The sequence below is a fragment of the Chiloscyllium plagiosum genome, chromosome 4 (genome assembly GCF_004010195.1).
Source record: "Chiloscyllium plagiosum isolate BGI_BamShark_2017 chromosome 4, ASM401019v2, whole genome shotgun sequence".
Lineage (NCBI taxonomy): Eukaryota > Metazoa > Chordata > Chondrichthyes > Orectolobiformes > Hemiscylliidae > Chiloscyllium > Chiloscyllium plagiosum.
In genome coordinates this window covers 130,180,029-130,202,134 of record NC_057713.1, presented here as the reverse complement: position 1 = coordinate 130,202,134, position 22,106 = coordinate 130,180,029, and the positions used below count along the sequence as shown (strand labels likewise).

The window sequence follows — 22,106 nt, the reverse complement described above, 5'->3', positions numbered from 1 at the left end:
GAGCGTTTCAGAGAATACCTCTGGGACACCCGGACCAACCAACCCAACCACCCTGTGGCTCAACATTTCAACTCCCCCTCCCACTCCACCAAGGATGTGCAGGTCTTTGGGCTCCTCCATCGCCAGACCACAACAACATGATGGTTGGAGGAAGAGCGCCTCATCTTCTGCCTAGGAACCCTCCAACCACAAGGCAGGAACGCGGGTTTCACCAGTTTCCTCATTTCCCCTCCCCCCACCTTGTCTCAGTCAAATCCATCGAATTCAGCACCGCCTTCCTAACCTGCAATCTTCTTCCTGACCTCTCCGCCCCCACCCCAGTCTGACCTATCACCCTCACCTTGACCTCTTTCCACCTATCACATTTCCGATGCCCCTCCCCCAAGTCCCTCCTACCTGCTTTTTATCTTAGTCTGCTGGACAAACTTTCCTCATTCCTGATGAAGGGCTTATGCCCGAAACGTCGATTCTCCTGTTCCTTGGATGCTGCCTGACCTGCTGCACTTTTCCAGCAACACATTTTCTGTGCTGTCTCACAGATTAGTCAAGCAACAGCCTGACATAGTCGTACACATGGAACCATATCTTACAGACAGCACCCCAGACAACATTATCGCTGGATATGTCTTGTTCGATCAGTGTGCAACAATCAGCAAATAACATTCAGCACCATATTCGACTCCTTCGATACTGAAGTTGTCCATGTCCATATAGAAAGGTATTTGGCTAATACTCAGAGTCTGTGGAGAGAAAGCGGAGTTAACCTTCAGAGTCCAGCCACTGTTCTTCATTGCATTCCTATTTTGTCACCAATTAATTACCTTGTCCAAATTTGCATATAAATTTCATCACATGATTTTCCCACGCTTAGGCAGAGCTTTCCAGGCCTTGTCTCTGGGATAGTGATTGTCGTTGCGCCCTGCACAACTCAGCTCAAAAACAGGGGCAGACAGAGAAGGGGAGATGGACTAGCCATTTGTCTCCTCAGATGAGGAAGAAGGGGAGTGTGTACAAATACTGAGGAAAGTGGAGCTCAGAGATTATGATAAACCTGCAAAATCTCTGTACAACATGTCCATGATTGAAACTACACCCCACAATTCACAAATAACTAAATTAATATTCAGGTCAAGGAAATTGACACTTTATTGTTTGGCTATGATATATATAGTTAATGTCATTTTAGATTTGTAAGGCAAAAATTGAATCTTTTGCCTTGCACATAAAGATCCAAAATAAGTAAGTACTGGAGCCCCACTTATCTCTAGTCAGTAATCTGAACAGAGCTACGTATATTGACTGACAAGGACTCTGTCCTCACACCCCCTAGGGCATGAGCGAGCATATGTGGACAGCATATCTATAATGAATCATGCTGCCACATGATCAAGCAAGCTATTGTATGTAAGCAATGATTCCCCTGTCTAGACCACTCTGGAAAAACCCAACCAGAGTTGCAGAGTTTTGTACCATGATTCACGGTCATTTTCTGCACCCTTTTACAACTTTGCCATATTGAGTCACAGCTCTCGCCACAGACATAAAGTGAACAGCTGAGAAGGGAGGAGGGAACTAACACTGTCCTTTCAGCCAACTGTCTGATGTCAGTCCGTAAGACGATGGTTAAAAACCTTGGATGCCCATCTCATGATTTTACCCCTTGGACAGGACAAGGGGAGATGAGCATTGAGGCATGTGGCAATTTTTTGCTTTGAAGAAAAAAGGAAATGGTGGAATAGCCATTCTCTGAAACTTCCTGAACACTTCTTGGCTTCCAGATTAACATTGCCAAACACTAAACAGTGCATTAATCACCTGCACTTTCAACTGCTTAATGGTAAATGTTGCTGAACTGAGTAAAAAATATTAAATCAGAATTGACTGGGTCTGATTCATCTTGAAGGCAGCTATCTTAAATAAACCACTTGATTATGTTCTTGTGATATAATTGCAAATCAAAAGTAGGAAGAAAAAAACCCACCCAATTCCCAGTAAATCAAATTGCTAATGACAATTATGGAATAATAAAATGTAGGCTTTTCTCCAGAATTCAACAAAGCAGCCTTGCAGAAGCAGGAGTTACCTGTCATATTATCAGCAATCTTATTCTCTTGGCCCTATTACACAACGGAAAATTCCAGTGTGATTCTTCAAGTGCCTCATGTGGCACAGATGTTGTCACAAATACATTTGCACATATTTTTCTCAATGCCTAATCAACATCAAAAACCCTCAAGATGTTTGACACCATCCAGGACAAAGCAACCCACTCAATTGGTACCACATCCACAAGTATCCACTCGCTCCATCACTGACACTCATTAGTAGCAGTGTGTACTATTACAAGATGAACTGCAGAAATTCACCTAAGATCCACAGAAAGCACCTTCCAAACCCATGACCACCTCCATCTGGAAGGACAAGGGCAGCAGATACATGGGAATGCCACCCCCTTCAAGTTCCCCTCCAAGCCCCACACCATCCTGACCTGGAATGTATCGCCGCCCCTTCACTGTCACTGGGTCAAAATCCTGGAATTCTCTCCCTAATGGCATTTTGGGTCAACACAGAGCAGGTGGACCGTAATGGTTCAAGAAGGCAGCTCACCACCACCTTCTCAGGGACAACTAGGGACGGGCAATAAATGCTGACCCAGCCAGTGATGCCCACATAGAGTCATAGAGTCATAGAGATGTACACCTGCACCTCCACCCACATTATCTACTGCATCCGCTGCAGCCGGTGTGGCCTCCTCTATATTGGGGAGACAGGCCGCCTACTTGCGGAGCGATTCAGAGAGCACCTCTGGGCCACCCGGACCAACCAACCCAATCACCCTGTAGCACAGCATTTCAACTCCCCCTCCCACTCCACCGAGGATATGCAGGTCATTGGACTCATCCACCGCCAAACCACAACAACGCGACGGTCGGAGGAGGAGCGTCTTATCTTCCGACTGGGACACATATCACCCTCTGCGTGAAAAAGTTGCCCCTTAAGTCTCTTTTATATCTTTCCCCTCTCACCCTAAACCTATGACCTCTAGTTCTGGACTCCCCGACCCCAGGAAAAGACTTTGTCTAATTTTCCTATCCATGCCCCTCATAATTTTGTAAACCTGCATAAGGTCACCCCTCAGCCTCCGATGCTCCAGGGAAAACAGCCCTAGCCTGTTCAGCCTCTCCCTGTAGCTCAGATCTCCAACCCTGGCAACATCCTTGTAAATCTTTTCTGAACCCTTTCAAGTTTCACAACATCTTTCTGATAGGAAGAAGACCAGAATTGCACGCAATATTCCATCAGTGGCCTAACCAATGTCCTGCACAGATGCAACATGACCTCCCGACTCCTGTACTCAATACTCTGACCAATAAAGGAAAGCATACCAAACGCCTACTTCACGATCCTATCTACCTGCGACTCCACTTTCAAGGAGCTAGGAACCTGCACTCCAAGGTCTGTCCCACAAATGAATAAATTACAAAAAAAAATGAATAAAAGGCAATCCCGTTTATCTTTCATTCAGACTGTACCTCTTTGAGGTTAAAAATATTTGCTTTGATCAACAATAATTCTACAGCACCTGTAACACAATGGAACATTCCAGAGTGCATTGCAGGAGCATTATAAAATGAAGTATAACACGTGAGGTGATATTAGGGCAGATGAATAGAAGGTTGGATATAGAGGTAAGCTTTCAGAGATTGGATGGAAATGAGGTATAGACGTGGAGTAGTGTGAGCAGGGATTTGCAGAGCTTTGGACCTAAGTAACTGAAGGCATAAATGCTGATGATGGGCCAATTAACATTGGGAATGCATAAGGTATAAGAATTAGAGTTTTGAATCTCAGAGGGTTGTGGGGTTGGAGGATGGTGGGTTTGGAATATATTTCAGCAGTAAAGAGACACAAAGCCATGGAGGGATTTGAATACAATAATGATGATTTGAAAATCAAACCTTTGTTTAACTGGGAGTCACTGCAAGTCAACGAGCACAATGGGGGTTGCTGCATGTTAGGGCAGCAGTGTTTGGATGGCCTTATGTTTATGAAGGGTACAACGAGTGAGACCAGACAAGGATGCATTTGAATAGTCAAGTCTTGAGAAATGAAGGCTTAAATGAGGGTTACAGCATCAGGTCAACAACACAGTATACCTTTCCCTTACACTAACCTGCCCTCTAAGTATACCTTGCCCATGAAACCACCTCATCTTCCCTTAGTCCAATTTCCACCAAACTGCTGGACACCCAACCTCCCCTGCTAACTCTGATGCTAGCCAATACTGTAACAGGCTCTCTCTCAAACTTGTTTCCCTCTCTCTCTTTTAAGTCTGTTGTCATCACTCATCACCTTAAAAATCAAGTCTTGACCTCTCTGTGCTTGCAAACTACCATTCCATAAGAATGCACTTATCAGGAGCAGGAATAGGCCATTCAACCCCTTGAAGACATTCTGGAATTCACTGGGATCTTGGTTTATCTGACTGCAAACTCAAATCCATGTTCCTACCTACCCTGCTAACCTTCCAATTCCTTGCTTAACAAGAATATATCTACCTGTGCCTTAAAAATATTGAAGGACTCCTCCACCACCTTTTCATGGAGAGAGTTACAAAGACTAATTACCTCCTTAGAGAAGAGAAAATTCACCTCATCTTTGTTTTAAATGGGGGGCTCTGATTTTTGAGCAGTGACCCCCCCCCCAGTTCTAGATTCTCCCACAGCAAGAAACACCTTCTGCAAATCTGCTCAGTCAAGAACCTTTCAGATTTTATATGCTTCAGTCTGGTTCTCTCTCACTGTTGTAAACTCCAACAGATACAAACTTAGCCTGTTCAACCATTCCTCAAGAGACAATCTGGCCATTCTAGGTTTTAGTCTGGTAAACCTTCTCTGAATTATCTCCAACACATTTGCATCCTTCTTTAATTAAACTCATTAACACTGTGCACAGTACTCCACATATGGCATGACCAGAGCACTGTATAATTTGTATTCAGTCTCCCTCAGAATAAATGCTAAAGTTCCCTTAGGTTTCCTAATTACTCACTGTATCTGCAACCCAACCTTCTGCCATTCATGCATGCAGACACCCAGTTACCTCTGCATCTCAGAGCTCCAAAATCTCCCATTATTCCTCCTCAATTTCCTCTCCAAAACTCATGAATATGATGACACCCAAGTCAGCTCTTATTTTCCTGGAATTTCACGTTTGAATCTCTCCAAAAGTCACAAACAATGTCCTGTGTGACCATGACTAAGGCAACCTCTCCCCCTTCATCCTTCTCATCCCATCTATGCTCTTTGACATGGTTAACCACAGTGTTCTCCCCCTAAATCCTCTTCTCTGTCCAGCCAAGTGGCATTGCTCTCAAGTGCTTCCTTTCTTATCCATCTAATCACAGCCTGAGAATCATTTGCAATGGCTTCTCATCCTCTTTCTACATCATTATCTCTGGTGTTCCCCAGGGATCAATCTATGACCCAGCCCTTTTTTTCATCTATATACTGTGCCTTGGCAATGTCATTCAAAGGCACAGTACTAGGTTTCACATGTAGATTAGATTAGTTACAGTGTGGAAACAGGCCCTTCAGCCCAACAAGTTCACACTGACCCACCGAAGCGCAAACCACCCAGACCGATTCCCCTACATTTACCCCTTCACCTAACACTATGGGCAATTTAGCATGGTCAATTCACCTAACCTGCACATTTTTGGACTAAAGGAGGAAACCGGAGCACCCAGAGGAAGCCCATGCAGACATGGGGAGATTGTGCTTTGGTAGCACCCAGCTATACCTCACCACCACCTGTCTGGACTTCTCCACTGTTGATAAATGATCAGACTGCTTAACTGATGCTCTGTATCGATGAGCAGAAATTTCTTCTAATTAAATATTGGGAAAATTGAAATTGTTGTTTTTGGTCTTCATTCAAAATTCCATTCCTTAATGTCTGCCTCGATTGCTCTCCTTGGTAACAGTCTGAGATTACAGCAGTCATTTTGCAACCTTGGTGTCACATCTGATCCTAAGGTGAGCTTCCGATCTCCTATTCATGCCACCTCTAAGGCCACCTATTTCTACCTCCATAACATCACTGCCTGTAACAGTATTGGCTAGTTTCAGAGCTAGCAGGGGAAGTTGGATGTCTAGCAGTTTAGTGGAAATTGGACTAAGGGAAGATGAGGTAGTTTCATGAGCAAAGTATACTCAGAGAGGACATGAGAAAGAATTGGAGATAAACCGGAGCAACATTCAGGACTGGCAGGTTTGAGGGCAGGCTGGTGAAAGGGAGAAGTAGCTAATTGGGTTGTCTTAACCTTAGTAACAAAGAGGACCATGAGCTCCTCACACTCGTTGGTGGTGAGAGTTTAGTGGACAAAGGAAACAGATTTGAAAAGGCACTCTGCAGTCAAAGAAGTAATCCAAGTGTTACCTTTACTTTCTAATATGATTCAGAATAGGATACCTGGGGTATACAGCACAGAGACAAGGCCATTCAACCTGGCTAGAACATGGCAAGTTTATTCTTTACTCCAGCCCCTTGCATCTTTTCTCATCTCATTCTACCATTGTAACTGTCTTTTCCCTTCTCCTTCAAATGCATGTCTGGCAATTCCTAAATATAGTGAGCAGTTTTAGCAGATGAGAGATATTTTGAATGTAGGCTCTTTGCTATATTTGTGTGCGTGTATGAATTTTTGCTGCTGCAAGCAGTGAAACGTCTGCTATTGAGCATGTGGTAAGGTCTTATACAATAGAACACATAGATAAACTTCAAAGAACAGGGATGTTTGAATTGTTTCGAAAATAGTATTAAAGGGATTTTGGAAAAGTAGGAGCGTACCGCAATGTAAACTCAACAGCGTGGAATGAATGTAAAATAGAACAGTGACCCATGCGATAGCTGAGATTTGTGTACAAGTTCTAGCATTTAGCTATATTGTTTGAATGGGACTGCAGCAAATAATGATAGTGCACGGTTGGCTGAATTATTTCAGATTGTTGCAATACTGCTTTCTCTCCTTCACTGACTTGAGAGAAAATTTTCTCGCTGCAAGCTCAGGCTATTGTCAGGCATGCCATCAGTGTTTTACTGTCGTTTAAAGGGAATGGGTTTCAGAGACTTTGTGAAGTGTCAGGAGATTGTCTCATAGCACGCCACACAAAAATACTGACATATCCTTGAAGACAAACACAACATTTTGTCAGTATTAATTTTGCAGCTTTATTTCCTACAGCGACAGGAAGGTAGTCTGTGTGGGGATGTCAGGTTTGAAAAGGTCAGTGCTGAATGGAGAATTGTCCATGCTTGAAGTTGTGTCTTCGTCTCTCACAACTGAACAACTTCATCCCAGGTATCACTGGCTCTCCTCCAGCTGAAAAAAATGATACTTCAGGCTTGGGCTGAATTAGAAAGCCTGGCAATGCTGTTCTGTTCTTTCACGTTGTCACTGAGGTATGATAGCCTGACATTTGCAACCACATACCGAGAGGGTTTATTTAAAGTCATTGGTGCCAGTGTTTACTCAATGCAGTCTGAATAACTGCAGCAGTTGAGTCAACAGTGTGTGCAAAGTTTGCTGTACATCATTAAATGCAGGCAGTGAGGCCCAGAGCACATAGCAACTGAACATTTTCATTTCCAGAAGCTTGGTTCATTCTTTTTTTTTCAAGTAAGTGTTATTAAAGAATTTTATACTTTGTTTTCTCAGCATCCTGGAAACTTGTGATGATATTTGCAGGTTATTTTTACATTATTTTATAATGTGTTTTATTGTGCAGCTGACTGAAATGTAAATTTTTGCACTTTTTAATAAATGCTAATCTATCCTACATTGTTACAATATTGTTCTATCAATAGGGTAAGTGGTGTACAGGTATGATTACTTTCAACTACCGTCACACACCATTAAGAAAATTCTTTAACGTTTTGAAGTGTTTTCTTTTGCACTGCACTATTCATCGACACTGCTGATGTTAGACAGAGTTTAGCATCCATTCCCTGTTAGGAGATGCTATGTTGCTTTTTTCTCTAAAAATGTTTCATCAATTTTTATCCTTTACTTTATGAATTTAAAGACTTTTAAAACATGACTCTGCTTTTGAACCGACCGCTGTGTTCATTACTCAGTATACTGTATAAAAGCCACCAGCATCAAATACTTATCCATTAAGTGCAAAGCAGTCTGCTTGACCACTGAAGCTTGTAGAATGGGCAGTGATCACACCAGCAAAAGCTGCTGTGCGCAGTGCTGCTTAGTAATGCAGCGATAATCATAACATGTTCCAGATTTTCTGAATCTTTACACACCTCTTCCTGTAAAGCCTCCAAGGTTTGAAGTTTCATCAAAAAGAGCTAAAGGTAATGGAGTATCTTTGAAACTGGAGAGATTTTTCCTCTGCTGTCTGAATGAATCAGTGCATCTCTTTTAGTAATGGACTCTGCTGCACCCACAAGTATACTTGCATCCTTTTTTAAAATTTTTATTAATGATGTCTTTAATATAAGCTGTGTGTCTTTTTGTTCCTTTTATTGAAGTAGCTTTGATCTCTTAGCACTGGCTGCTGTAACAGCAGCTATTCATACGAGAGCACAAGGACAAAATCCCAGGTGTGAGAACCCGGTCTTTGGATGAACCTCATTAAATGTTCATTTAGACCATTTGATGGTGAAATTCATGTGCCATCTCCTAATTGCTATGCTTGCAAATGTTAAATTATAATGGACTTTTGCCCTTTGAACGGAAATGGTATAAATGTGCCTGCTCGTCTTAAATGCCTTTGTTAAATAGCCTTTTAGTAAGTCGCTAATCACTTTGAACTATACACTCATTCAGTTTTCAATCCAAGTGAATTCTTAAATGTGTAAAGCTGCTAGCGTGACAGCTGAATGCAGGAAATGTCAAAGTGGAGTAAGTTACCTTTGGTCTGAGGTCCAATCAATCAATTCTGTAGCAGATGGAGTTGGATGGATTTGTGGCTAAATCACCCCTTCCCCCTCCTGTGGTTGGAACTAAGGGATTTTTGAACAGTGGGAGCTGATTATTGCACAAGTATAAATGCAAGTGAGCGCAAAGCCTGCATGCACCTTCAAATGACAGGAGCTCAGCAAAAGTTCATGGTGCTGTGAGCTCACATTGACTGGTCGTGGCTGGCTGATGTACAATTAGAGGTTTCAGTAACGAGGAAAGAGACGATTTCTATCACTCAATGTGTTTCTTGTAAGAAAGGTAGTTTGAGAACGTTCATCACTGCGTGCTAGGACTGGAGCCATGAGGCAAGTGAAAGGGATTAATATTGTGCAGGTGCAAAGCCAGGGTTTGAACATTTTGAATATCAAAAACCTATTGAAGGTTTCAGTTGACAGTTCATAGAATATTTCATTCTAAGATCATAGGCATGGATATTGTTTCAGAAAAATTCTACAGTTTTGAGGTGTTTGGAAAGAAAAAAGAGAATTATATGGTGAAATTCTTTGCTTGATTAATCTAAAACATACATAACCTTGATTCCTGGCTTTATTTTGATCTTAGTAATAACAAAATTCTTTGATAAAATCTGTACTGTTCAATGCTGCATTTCAGTGTCACTATAACTTGGTAATGATTTTCTACAAAAGGAATTTTACATGTATACTCCTGTTCATTGTTAATTATGATAATTTAGTTTGTTTATATGGATTTCATATCAAAGCTGATCTTTAATTAACTTTTTACTTTCAAGAGCACCTTGTTTGTGGTCAATAACGTTTGAAACTCCAGAAAACGTCTTCATTTTAGCATTCTTTAACCTTTTTGTATAGCTTATAAGTTTAATTATATTGAAGCTGGTTCTATTAATTCGTTCCACGTTAATTACAGATAATCTGATAAGAAGTGGCAAAACCAAAGATACTCTTGTTTCCTTCTTGTGGTCTCAAGCAAGCTGACATGAAAGTCTCACCACTTATTCTTCTTTTGGCCATTCTAACTGCTGAATTGATTGGAGTCTTTGGTACAAGCATAAAGCCACAGCGTTTTAAAGGACGTGTACAGCGTGACCGAAGAAACATCAGGCCCAACATTATTCTTATCATCACAGATGATCAGGATGTGGAGCTTGGTAAGGATGTTTCAATTTTATTATTTGCTAATTGTCTCTCCTTTCATCTCCTGAAGACATGATGTGGAGGTGCCGGTGTTGGACTCAGGTGGACGATGTCAGAAGTCACATGACACCAGGTTATAGTCCAACAGGCATATTTGAAATCACAAGCTTTCTGAGCGCTGCTCTTTCGTCAGGTGAAGAAGTTGTGTGACTTCTGACTCTCTCCAGAAGCCAGGCATGGGTATGGGTAGGCACCCGCTTAAATGAATGTGTGAATGTGGTATTACAAACTATTGGGGTTACGACAAGTCTAATCCCATCAGTTCTATCAAGGGTCACTAGAAAACAGTCAGGAGCAGAAACGCTCATTTATGTTCTCTAACCCAGGGGCATTGAGGCCAATGCTAGCATTCCAACTGTAATTGTTTGACATAAGAAAATATAGCACAAGGCAGAATTGAACCTACCATCTACAATTGTGTTTGCCTTATTTATTCATTAGCTAGATTCTCTGGGGCAATTTTGGCCTGTGCCCCAATGCAAATAGATGATAGTGAATATCTAAATGGATTTTTATTTCTGCTAAAGTCAACCAAATCCGAATAAAGGTCTGGAGTGATGTGAAGTATGTTGCTGATGCATCATGGTCCATTTTACACCATCACACGTCACAAAGTTATCCACTGAGAGTCATCAGGGAGCTAAGAAGAAATGAAGGGCTCCATTTTGACTGCGAAAGAATGAAAGTTGGATGGACAGTAAATGGGAGTTTCACCCAGACTTGTCAATCCCTGTCATGAGAGTTAAAATATACCTCTTAATTTTCCGTTTCTAAGTTTTTAATTTGATTCGTAAATAGAAACTGACTCACCTCCCGATACATTGGGTAGAAAAGTAGGGAGATGAAAACAGATCCAATCAGGTTATAATCATATTCTCACATTATTCATATTTTCTGCTTGAGGCAATTGCAAGGTCCTCTGAAGTGTGAACCCATCAAGCTTGCCATTGATCCATACACATGTGAATTTATAGTATTAAAGTACAACATTCTGTCTCTGACACTGGGCTTCTTATATTGATATTTTCATCCCCGGCAGCACTGGGAATTTGATGCTTTCCTCCTGACACTGCAAAGCTGTCAGCACTGATTCACTCTCTAAAAGATTGATGTTTTTTTTTCCATATGTTGATATATAAAGACGAATTGCTGCTAAAGTAATAGCTCATGCATCTGAGGGTATACATCTGGACAGTTCAAATATCTGAATGAGTCACACAGCCTCTTAATGTGCATGTGGATGTTTAACAGCTTGGAAAGCACTGATTGATAAATACTGGAGGATGCTTCAAATTGTGGTCAAGTGTAGCACCTGAGAGCAAGAGCTGCTCTGAGATGCATTTCAGATGTGTATACAACTCCAAGCTGGGCTCAGCCTTGAAATATATGTTGTAGTGCACCAGCCCTACCTGGTCTTTGCTGTTTCTTATTTCACATCAATTTATAGCGTCCATTCCTATCTCCTGAATATTTCTGTAATTGTGTACTTATTTATCTACCTAAGGTTTTTAAGATTCTTTCTTGTCTTGCAATCATCAGGACAGAATCACAAGAGTACCAAATTTCAAAAGGAACATCTATTTCTTGCAATGCGGATATCCTGGGGACTATCGAACCAGGAAACTGTCTCAGGATAAGGGACAGACCATTTAGGATTGAGATGAGGAAGGATTTCTTCACTTAAAGGGGAGTGAACATGTGGAATTGTCTACCACAGAAGGCTGTGGAGGCCAAGTTACTGAATATATTTAAGAAAGAGATTTCTTTGAAATTTTAAAGGCATCTGGAGGTATTGGGAGACAGTGAGAAAATGGCATTGAGATAAGGGATCAGCTATTGTCAAATTGAAAGGTGGATCATGCTGTAAGGGCTGAATAGTCAACTCCTGTTCCTAGTTTATATTACATAAAAAGAGAGTGCGTCGATTGTTTGGTAAATGAATAGGTGAGGCTTCGCTATGGAAATTGCAGCAGGGAATGGTTGTTCCCTCGTTGTCCAAATGAAAAAGTGGACAATTCCTGAACATTTACTTTATTATTGCCTTGCTTGTGAATACATTGCAACTTCTTGTAAGTGATTCACATTGTAAACCTGGCTGATAATCTTAAGTAAGTTGATGCTGTCATTCATTGCACCATTGGGAATGTTTAGTAAATGTTGTGCAACTGTGATATGATGTCTAATGTTGGACACTGTGCTGATTTAAATTGACACACAAGCTGAGAAGTGCCTTCTCCCGAGCAAAATGTCAGCCAGTCAGAGTCCATTTGCCAACCAATCAGCACCCTTTTGCTCATTGAGTGTAAATATTAGTTCCCTTTCAAATTTGGTATTGTTTCAATAACATGTCTGTTTCAGTTCTGTTCTGACAAGTGATTACGTCTCTAAGTATCTATATGAATGCAGGTGAATTGGATACAAAGGGAAGTTTAACAAATTTTTCACTCAGTTAAGGATTCTGCACACAAAAAATGCACATCATATGCTGAGGCCAATTATGTACATGGTTTTGTCAGTGAACAGACCCTTCACGCTGTGTGTAAACTGAAAATCATATGTGACCAAATGACCCCCACACTGGAATTCTTGATGCGTGTTTCCTGAATAAAATCCACTTTTAATTCTCTCTGCCTATCCCACAACTTGTGAAAGTGAAAATGTGACTTAATCTACAATCATAAGATCAAAACAATAAAAAAAACCATTAGGTCCATCTAAACCTGTCCATCCAAACTATCGGCCCATCTTACAACAAAAATTATGTCAAAACATGTAAGGAGTCTGAAGGTTCTAACAAGTACCTTGTTTTAAACTTATCTTTATAGAAATATTTCAAGTTGAGATTAGTTGTCAGTAAAACTGAAGGATGAGCCAGTTGACATCTGAGCAGATACAAATGATATGATTTGACACAGACCACATCCCCTTTTAATTTTCCCACCTTGGAACCATAGAATCAAATAGTACAGAGGGGGTCCTTTGGCCTATTTAATCTGTACTGCCAAATATAGACTGCAGGTGCAACCTAATTAGTTCCACTTTCCTACACAACCCATAGTCCATAACATCCCATTGTTGACCACTTCTATGTCATGCTGTCGCATAACTTTATCGTTAACTATCCAAAGAAACACTATGTATTTTCAGCAGTGATTTCTGTGCTTTACCCATTTACCCATTTAAAAGCAGCCTACTAATGCTCCTATAAGGGTGCTGTCACAGACTGTTCCAGCAATGGCCCAGGAAATAGCTGTAGAGCTGGCAGGAGCAAGAATACCTCCCTCTTGTAGATGCAAATTTTAGAATGTGACCTGCAACTTGTCTCATTCATTGAACTGCTGCATTTTTGACTGTCTACTTTGAAAAGTTGCCTGGGTAGGTTAAGGGATCAGCTAGCACGCTCCTGCTTCCTTCCCATTTTGCCAATCCCTTTCACCTCCATCCTTTTCTTAGTCAATGACATTCATTAAAGCAGGCATGTCAATCATTATTTTATTACCTATGTGCAGTGACCTACACCATCTATGTAGAATTTTATCCAGCCACTTCTAGATTGTGCAATTTAGTTTCTTGGCTGCTTTTTCAGATTCAATTGCATGTGCATTCCAAGTTGGTGACATCTGCAAACTTGACAGGCTTACATTGATTTTCCGAATTCAAATAATTAATACAAATTAGAACCAGTGGGGATCCCAGCATCAATCCCTGAAACACTCCATTCAATATTCCCTCACTCTGCCGCACATTAATTATACTGTTGTATAACCTTTTGCCATGCTGTTAATCTCTTTTCAGCTTTTTTATTGGGAATCTCCAACATCTCTAAGCTTAGGAGGTAGTTTGCAATTTTTTTTTGTTCAAATGCTGTTTGGAACTAGAGCACACAGCAAGGTGTTCCACTGTTCCAGTCAGGAGATCACTTTCTCAAAAGAGTCAGATGGGATATTAAGGCAGAATATAGCCTTCTGATTCTATATTTATTATTTTTTCCTAGATTGTCATCATTTGGAAGCCCCCAACTTTATTGCCAACAATCTGTTTTAATGCTCTTGCCATTTCTACTAAAAACCAAACAAAATTGATTGGGCCTGTTTTGGAACTGAAGTAACTGCACAGAGGCCAGTGAAGTCACCCTTTATTTACATGTGCACAGTATGTGGGCTGTAACCAGTTAGCTCAGAGCCAGTCCCTAGAATGAGGAGACTCTCTGAATCTCCTGTTTATAACTGTCAGCCAGGGCTCCCTGATTGGCACCAGTTTAATAACCCCAATCAGGGATCTCATTGTCAATGAGTTCCACTTGGCCCTGGATTGAATTATTATTGAACTATTGAAAATAGTTATTGTATTAACATGTTTCCTACCTAATAGGTCACATTATTAATTTATTTAAACTTTCTCACACTGGTGCTTATTAATGTAAAAAAACATAAAAATTAGTTCGTCCAGCTCTTTTATTTTAATTCAAGATTTCTCTCAGCAGCCTGATGATCTAATTGTGAAGTGGTCCAAATATATCTGTATTGAATTAATTTCCTATGAAACTTAGACAGTAGATTCAGTGGCTGGTGCAGCATAGCCTAACCTCAGAGATTGAGATATGATAATGTAGTTTGGAGCTTTCAGTGCAAGTTGCTCTTGATTGTCCACCGTTGATTGAGTAGGATTGCTTATTTAGTGGCCCATCATGTCGTGGGTTCAGACCTTCCACCAAAGATTTGAGCACCTGTCCAGACTTTTCAATAGTAGCAAATCTGCCTCTGATTCCTGAAGACATTATGACTGACTGCGATGAACAAAGTGATCAACTGGATACATCGGGGTGAAAGTCATTCAGTCCACTGAGTCCACGCAGACCCTCCAAAGAGCAACCCACCCAGACACACCCCCATCCCTGTAACCCTGCATTTCCCATGGTTAACCCACCTGCCCGCACATCCTTGGATACGACGGTCAATTTACTATGGCTGATCCACCTAAACTGCACATCTTTGTGCTGTGGGAGGAAACCCACACAGACAAGGGAGAAGATGCAAACTCCACACAGACAATCCCCTGAGGGTGGAATCAAACCTGGATTCCTGGTGCTGTGAGGCAGCTGTGCTAATCACTGAGCCAACATGTCACCCTATAGCATGGTGCCATAAGCAGTAGATTAATAAAACACAGGGCAGAACTTCACCAGAAATCGGATAAGTGTCAATTTTGACAAGCTTCATGGAGGGTTTCTCTTTGTGAGGACTGGTGAGTTTTAGCATGCTTTCTTCCCAAACTCACCTTGGTGCTCCACTTTCACGTTTTCCCATTTGACAGAGACAGAAGTGCAGGCCGCAGCCAGGACTGCTCAGAATTCCTGGTGCTCGCATCACTTTTCGAGCCCAGCTTGTGCTCCTGGCCAAGTGCTGGCAGTCTGTCAGATGCCCCAAACATGGCAGACCAAGGGCAATGGCTTTGCCAATGGAAACCTGCAGGCTCTGGTGGACAAGGATGGATGACATCACTGCTCTGAGATGTTGGTACCTGGCGAGCAAGACAGAGGACCGGAGATGTAAGCAATGAGCTGGAGTTGTCACGTTACCCTGACTTTCATGTTGGTAACTGTCGCTGTCCAGCTCTGTCCAATGTGTGGGAGAACGGAAAGCTGAGCGTCAATGAGGTGCGATGGTGTAGAAAGGGAGATGTCGATTCATACTAAACCATGAAAATAGGCTTCTTGCTGCTCATTGGCAAGCACTTTTTGCTTGAAATCAGGCATCGCCTACTGCCAATCTCACTCAATTTTCCCAATTTTCTTGCCAGTGGCTTAGAAGTAGGAGCAGGAGTAGGCTACTCAGCCCATCGAACTTGCTGCTCCGTTCATATGATTGTGACAGCTCGTAGCACAACATGATACACCGCCCCCTCTCTCTCCCCACCATATTTGATGCACCATATTTGATGCCTTCAGTGTCGAGAAATCAAGCTACTTCTTTCTTAAATATATGCAGTGACTTGGCCTCTTTAGTCTCATGTGTGGGAATGTACTGCATATCCAGTGACTTGGCCTCCTGAGTCTCATGTGTGGGAGTATATCGCATATCCAGTGACTTGGCTTCCTTAGTCTAATGCGTGGCAGTATACCGCATATTCAGTGACTTGGCCTCCTGAGTCTCATGTGTGGCAGTATACCGCATATTCAGTGACTTGGCTTCCTTAGTCTAATGCGTGGCAGTATACCGCATATTCAGTGACTTGGCCTCCTTAGTCTCATGTGTGGCAGTATACCGCATATTCAGTGACTTAGCTTCCTTAGTCTCATGTATGGCAGTATACCGCATATTCAGTGACTTGGCCTCCTGAGTCTCATGTTCGGGAGTAAACTGCATATCCACTGACTTGGCCTCTTTAGTCTCATGTGTGGGAATGTACCGCATATCCAATGACTTGGCCTCCTGAGTCTCATGTGTGGGAGTATACCGCATATCCAGTGACTTGGCCTCTTTAGTCTCATGTGTGGGAATGTACTGCATATCCAGTGACTTGGCCTCCTGAGTCTCATGTGTGGGAATGTACCGCATATTCACCCCCTGCCAAATGAAGAGGTGTTGCCTTTTCTCAGTCGAAAATGACCCACCCCATATACTGAAACCATAATCCCTGGTTCAAGTTTCCCCAAACATGGGAAACATCCTCCTTGCATCCAGTCTGTCTACCCCTGCCAGAGTTTATACACTTCAATAAGATCCCCTTTCATTCTCCTTAACCCAAGTGAATATAGTCCCAGTAGAACCAATCCCTCCTTATACAATGATCTTGCCATCTCAGGAACCAATCTAGTGAACCTTCACTGGACATTCTGTATGATAAATATATCTTTTCTTTGGTAAGGAGACCAAAATGTCACTCAATATGCCAGGTGCTGTAATCTTTTTGTTATCATTATTATGAGTGCTTTTAACATTAGGATATTATCTATGTTTATTCTTACAACACTGGAGAGAAAGATATGGCCCCAATAAGATTGGATAAGATTGGATTATTTACAGTGTGGAAATAGGCCCTTCGGCCCAACAAGTCCACACACACCCTCTGAAGAGCAACCCACCCAGACCCATTCCCCTACATTTACCCCTTCACCTAACACTACGGGCAATTTAGCATGGAAAATTCACCTAACCTACACGTTTTTGGACTGTGGGAGGAAACCGGAGCACCCGGAGGAAATTCACGCAGACACAGGGAGAATGTGCAAACTCCACACAGACAGTTGCCCAAGGCAGGAATTGAACCCCGGTCTCTGGCGCTGTGAGGCAGCAGTGCTAACCACTGTGCCATCATGCCGCGCCATGAGACTAAGGAGTTTAATATACAAAACCTTAGAATTGTAGTATGCTTACATCTGAAATGGAGAGGCACTTGTGTCCATCTTGGATCGCAACAGGAACAATTTAATTCCTCTCTTTCCTGTGCCCTTACGCCATACACCTGCAGATTTCTATTTCCCTTCAAACCCTTCTCTAATTCCCTTTTGAAAAGTCTGACTAAATATTCGTCCATCATTTTTTCAGGCAATGGATTCTTGATCGTAACCACATGTTGTATTAAGAAGTGTTTTTTCTACATGCTGTCTTTAATTCTTTTGCCAATCCCTTTAAATCTGTATTTTCTAGTTGTTGACTCTTCCACCATTGTCGATGCTCTATGTACTGTGTTCAGACTCCACGTCATTTGAACAATTCTAACAAATCTCGCCTCATCCTTCTTTCAGGAGATAAAATTTTCAGCTTCTCCAATATATCCAAGTAATTGAAGACCTTCACCATTGAAACCATTTTTGTAAATCTTCTTAGCACTCTCTCTGAAGCCTTCAAATCCTTCCTAAAATGCCATGTCCAGAATTGGATACAATACTGTGTTGAAATCAACTAGGTAAAAACAAGGGCTGGAAACCAGATCTCCACCCTGCAGACACTCTGCTTCTATTCCTGATGAAGGGCTTTTGCCCGAAACGTCGATTTTCCCGCTCCTCCGATGCTGCCTGAACTGCTGTGCTTTTCCAGCACCACTCTAATCTACAATACTATATTGAAGCCAATCCATTGTTTTATAGTTCTAATGGCCTAGAAGGCAGTCATAGACATATAATGTGGCAAAAGACCAAGTTTCCTAAACTAAACTAGTCCCACTTGCCTGCGTTTGGCCTGTATTCCTCTAAACCCTTCCTATTCAGGTATTTATTCAAATTACTTTTAAATGTTGTAACTGTACTTGCATCCACCATTTCCTGTAGCAGTTCATTCCACACACACAACACCCTCTGTGTGAAAAAGTTGCCCTTCAGGTCCCTTTTAAATCTTTCTTCTCTCACCTTGAAAATATGGAACTTAGCTTTGAACCCACCCACACTTGGGAAAAGATTTTTGCTATTCAACTTATCTGTGCCCTTCAGGATTTTATAAACCTTTATAAGCCCAATACTCCAGTGAATAAAGTCCCAGTCTATCCAGCCTCTCCTAATAATGCAAACCCTCCAGTCCAGGTAACATCCTGGTAAATCTATCTGCCTTTTTCACAACATTCCTAATCTGATTTGGCTCTTTGTGCATATACTCCCAGGTTTTCTGTTCCTGTACCCCCTTAAAATTGTATACATTAATATTATATTGTCTCTTCGTGTTCTTTCTATGAAGTATGCCACTTTGCACTTCCCTGCATTGAATTTCATCTGTCATATGTTCCATGTTTTGTCACCTTCAAACTTTGAAACTTTGCCCTGTACATCTGAGTCTTAGTCAATATTGTACATTGAGAGAAAGTAACGTTCACTTGGGAACACCACTATATACCTGCCTCCAGTTGAAAAAGCAATTGTTTCTCCTTATTCTCAGTTTCCTTTTACTTAACCAATCTTATAGCCATAATGTCATGGTCTTTACTAGCATTTACACTTTGCTGGTAAGCCAGTTACATAATACTTTATCAAATGCCCTTTGGAACACCCTATGCATTATATCAATGGTATGCCCCTCATTAGCCTTGTCTGTTACCTCATCCAAAATCTGAATTAAGTAAGTTAAATACGTTTTATTCTTCACAAATCCACGTTGTGAGTAACTGTTAATTTTGACCTATATTATTGTTTTAGAAAGCTTTCCCACCACCATGGTTAAACTGACTGCCCTGTAGTTGTTGTGTTTATTGTGTAACATTGAAATTCTGCAACCTCTGGCACTACCCTGGAATCTAAGGAAGATTGTGAAACTGCCTGTTGTGCTACAAACGCTTTTAAATACTTGCCAGTTTACTCTCCCAGGTACAGTCAACGTCTTGGAACACCTGCTGCACAATTTCCAAGTCTGGCATTTTTTTAAAATCACTTATTTTACACAGTAAGTGCAAAAACTTGCATATTGGAAAACATTATAATAGTCAAATACATGTCATCTAGCCATTTGTCTGGTAAATTGAACAGAGCTCAGCCATTCTCCTCAGTAAAATGTAGTCCTCCCAGTTCAGAAAAAAATGAATACATCCAAACTCCATACACCACCAGTATAACATTGAATCATTTGGACAGAAATTAAAAATAGTATTAAAAATATAACTATGTTCATAAGAGCACTGATGTGGGCAAACTGGATCTGGAAATGTCATCAGTTCAGAAATTGCTCCCAATGTAGATCACATGCAGTCTGCAGAGCCCAACAGTTAAACTGTGAAATGTTTAGATTGCAGTCGATGTAATATCTATTGTAGGAATTTAAGTCACCTGAAAACATTCCCTTGAGGTTGTTGATGTTAACACTAGGATCCCATGTGAAATAGGAACAGAGAGTGGGCAATTTGGTCCCTCAAGCCTGCTCTGCCATTCATTCACATCATGGCTGAGCTAGCTTTCCTCACATCAACTTTCCTGCATTTTCCCTTGATTCCCCGACTGACCAAGAATCTATCTCAACCTTAAATATACACAAAGGCTCAGCCTCCACAGCTCTCAGTGGAAAGGATTTCCAAAGACCCTCAACCCTCTGAGAGAAGAAATTGCTCCTCATCTCAGTCTTAAATTGACACCCCATTATTCTGAGACTATGCCCTCTCCTCATAGACTGTCCCATGAGGGGAAACATCATTTCAGCATTTACCCTGTGAAGCCCTGTAAGAATTCCATATGTTTTAATGAGATCATTTGAAAGTTGCCACCCAGGTAAATAGTGCAGTGAAGAAGGCATATGGCGTACTGGCTTTTATTGGTAGAGGAATTGAGTTCCGGAGTCCTGAGGTCATGTTGCAGTTGTATAAGACTCTGGTGCGGCCACATCTGGAGTATTGTGTGCAATTTTGGTCGCCATACTATAGGAAGGATGTGGAGGCACTGAAACGGGTGCAGAGGAGGTTTACCAGGATGTTGCCTGATATGGAAGGAAGATCGTATGAGGAAAGACTGAGACACTTGGGGCTGTTTTCACTAGAGAAAAGAAGGTTTAGAGGTGACTTGATTGAGGTGTACAAGATGATTAGGGGGTTAGATAGCGGCATATGGAGGATAGTGGGCTAGTGTAGGTTAGGTGGGCTTGGATCGGCGCAACATCAAGGGCGTTCTATCACCTCTCATTCTTCTAAGTCTAATGAGTAAAGTCCAAAACTGTTTAGCCTTTGCTCATAAGACAATCCCTGTGCACCAGGGATCATACTAGTGAACCTTCTCTGATCTGCCTCCAATGAAGTGCTATCCTTCCTTAAATAAGGAGACTAAAACAGCCGACACTGCTCCAGATGTGGTCTCACCAGCATCTTGTACAGTTGCAGTAAGACTTCTCTACTCTTGTACTATAACCCCCCTGAAAAAAGGGCCAATGATCCATCTTTTTGATTACCTGCTACATCTGGCTAACGTCCTGTGTTTTATGTGCAAACTTTGTGCCTTTGTGTTGTAGTTTTCTGCAGTTTTTGCCCATTCCATTTAAATAATATGATGTTTTTCTGTTGTCCCTTTCAAAATGACCAAGTTCACATTTTCCCATGTGATACTCCATTTGCCAACTTTTTGCCCACTTCTTTAACCTTTCTCTCTCTACGTTGTTTGTATCCTTGCCTTTCTACTTATTTTTGTGTTGTCTGCAAATTTGGCTACAGTACATTCACTTCCTTCCTCCAACTCATTTGTATTTATTGTAAACCATTACATTCCCTGTGGTACTCCTTTGGTCACGAGTCGCCAACTGAGAAAGAACACCTCATCCCCACGCTTTGTTTCCTGTCCTTAACCTAATTCTCTATCCATGCCAATGTACTACCTCCAACACCATGAGCTCTTACCTTGTGGTTTAACCTTTTGTGAGGTACCTTGTTAGACACCTTCTGGAAGTCCACAGCTGCTGGCTCTACCCACTCTTGTTGAAACTTCCTTAAACTGCAGTAATAAATCAATTCCCCTCATTCCCCATTATTCCCCTTTCATGAAGCCGGGCTTACTCTGCTTGGAATACTTTTCCTAGTTCCAGTGCTTATTTTTCCCAGAATGCAGTGGAAGTTGTCAAACTAGGTTCTGGGCCCTTTTTGGATAACTGCAATATCATTGACACCAAGACTACCAATAAATACATTGAAAATAACATTTGAAAACATGAACAGGCTAACAATTATATCCAAGCTTTTTAAATAATTTGAGGTATTAAACAAGAAGACAGCAGTGTGGGTAAAGATATATTATGCATTATCATACAGATTGGCTCTTTATCTCATCGACTTTTCTTGGTGTACTTTTGCACACAGGCCTCTGTCAATCCATTTACTGTCTTATTATTGATATTCCATGGGGTGTGATGTCAAAACATTGTCTTTTGTTTAATATACCGTGAATGTTTTCATGAGCAACATTGCTGATCTTTGTTCTTGCTGAATCTCCATCCTGAAGATTCTAATCTTCACCTTACATAGTGAAGGAACAGCGTGTGCTAACCTCAGAGACTGAT

General features: G+C 41.4%; 1 protein-coding gene across 4 annotated transcripts in view; it reads left to right on the top strand.

The window, feature by feature from the left end:
- sulf1 (sulfatase 1) overlaps nt 1–22,106 on the top strand; it is a 308,830-nt gene that overhangs the window by 166,591 nt on the left and 120,133 nt on the right. For all 4 annotated transcript variants that reach the window (XM_043689229.1, XM_043689233.1, XM_043689232.1 and 1 more), the window contains exon 4: nt 9,869–10,109. In XM_043689229.1, the coding sequence (XP_043545164.1) occupies nt 9,938–10,109 (172 nt within the window). In that variant the 5' untranslated portion in view covers nt 9,869–9,937. The remainder of the gene's footprint in view (nt 1–9,868; nt 10,110–22,106) is intronic.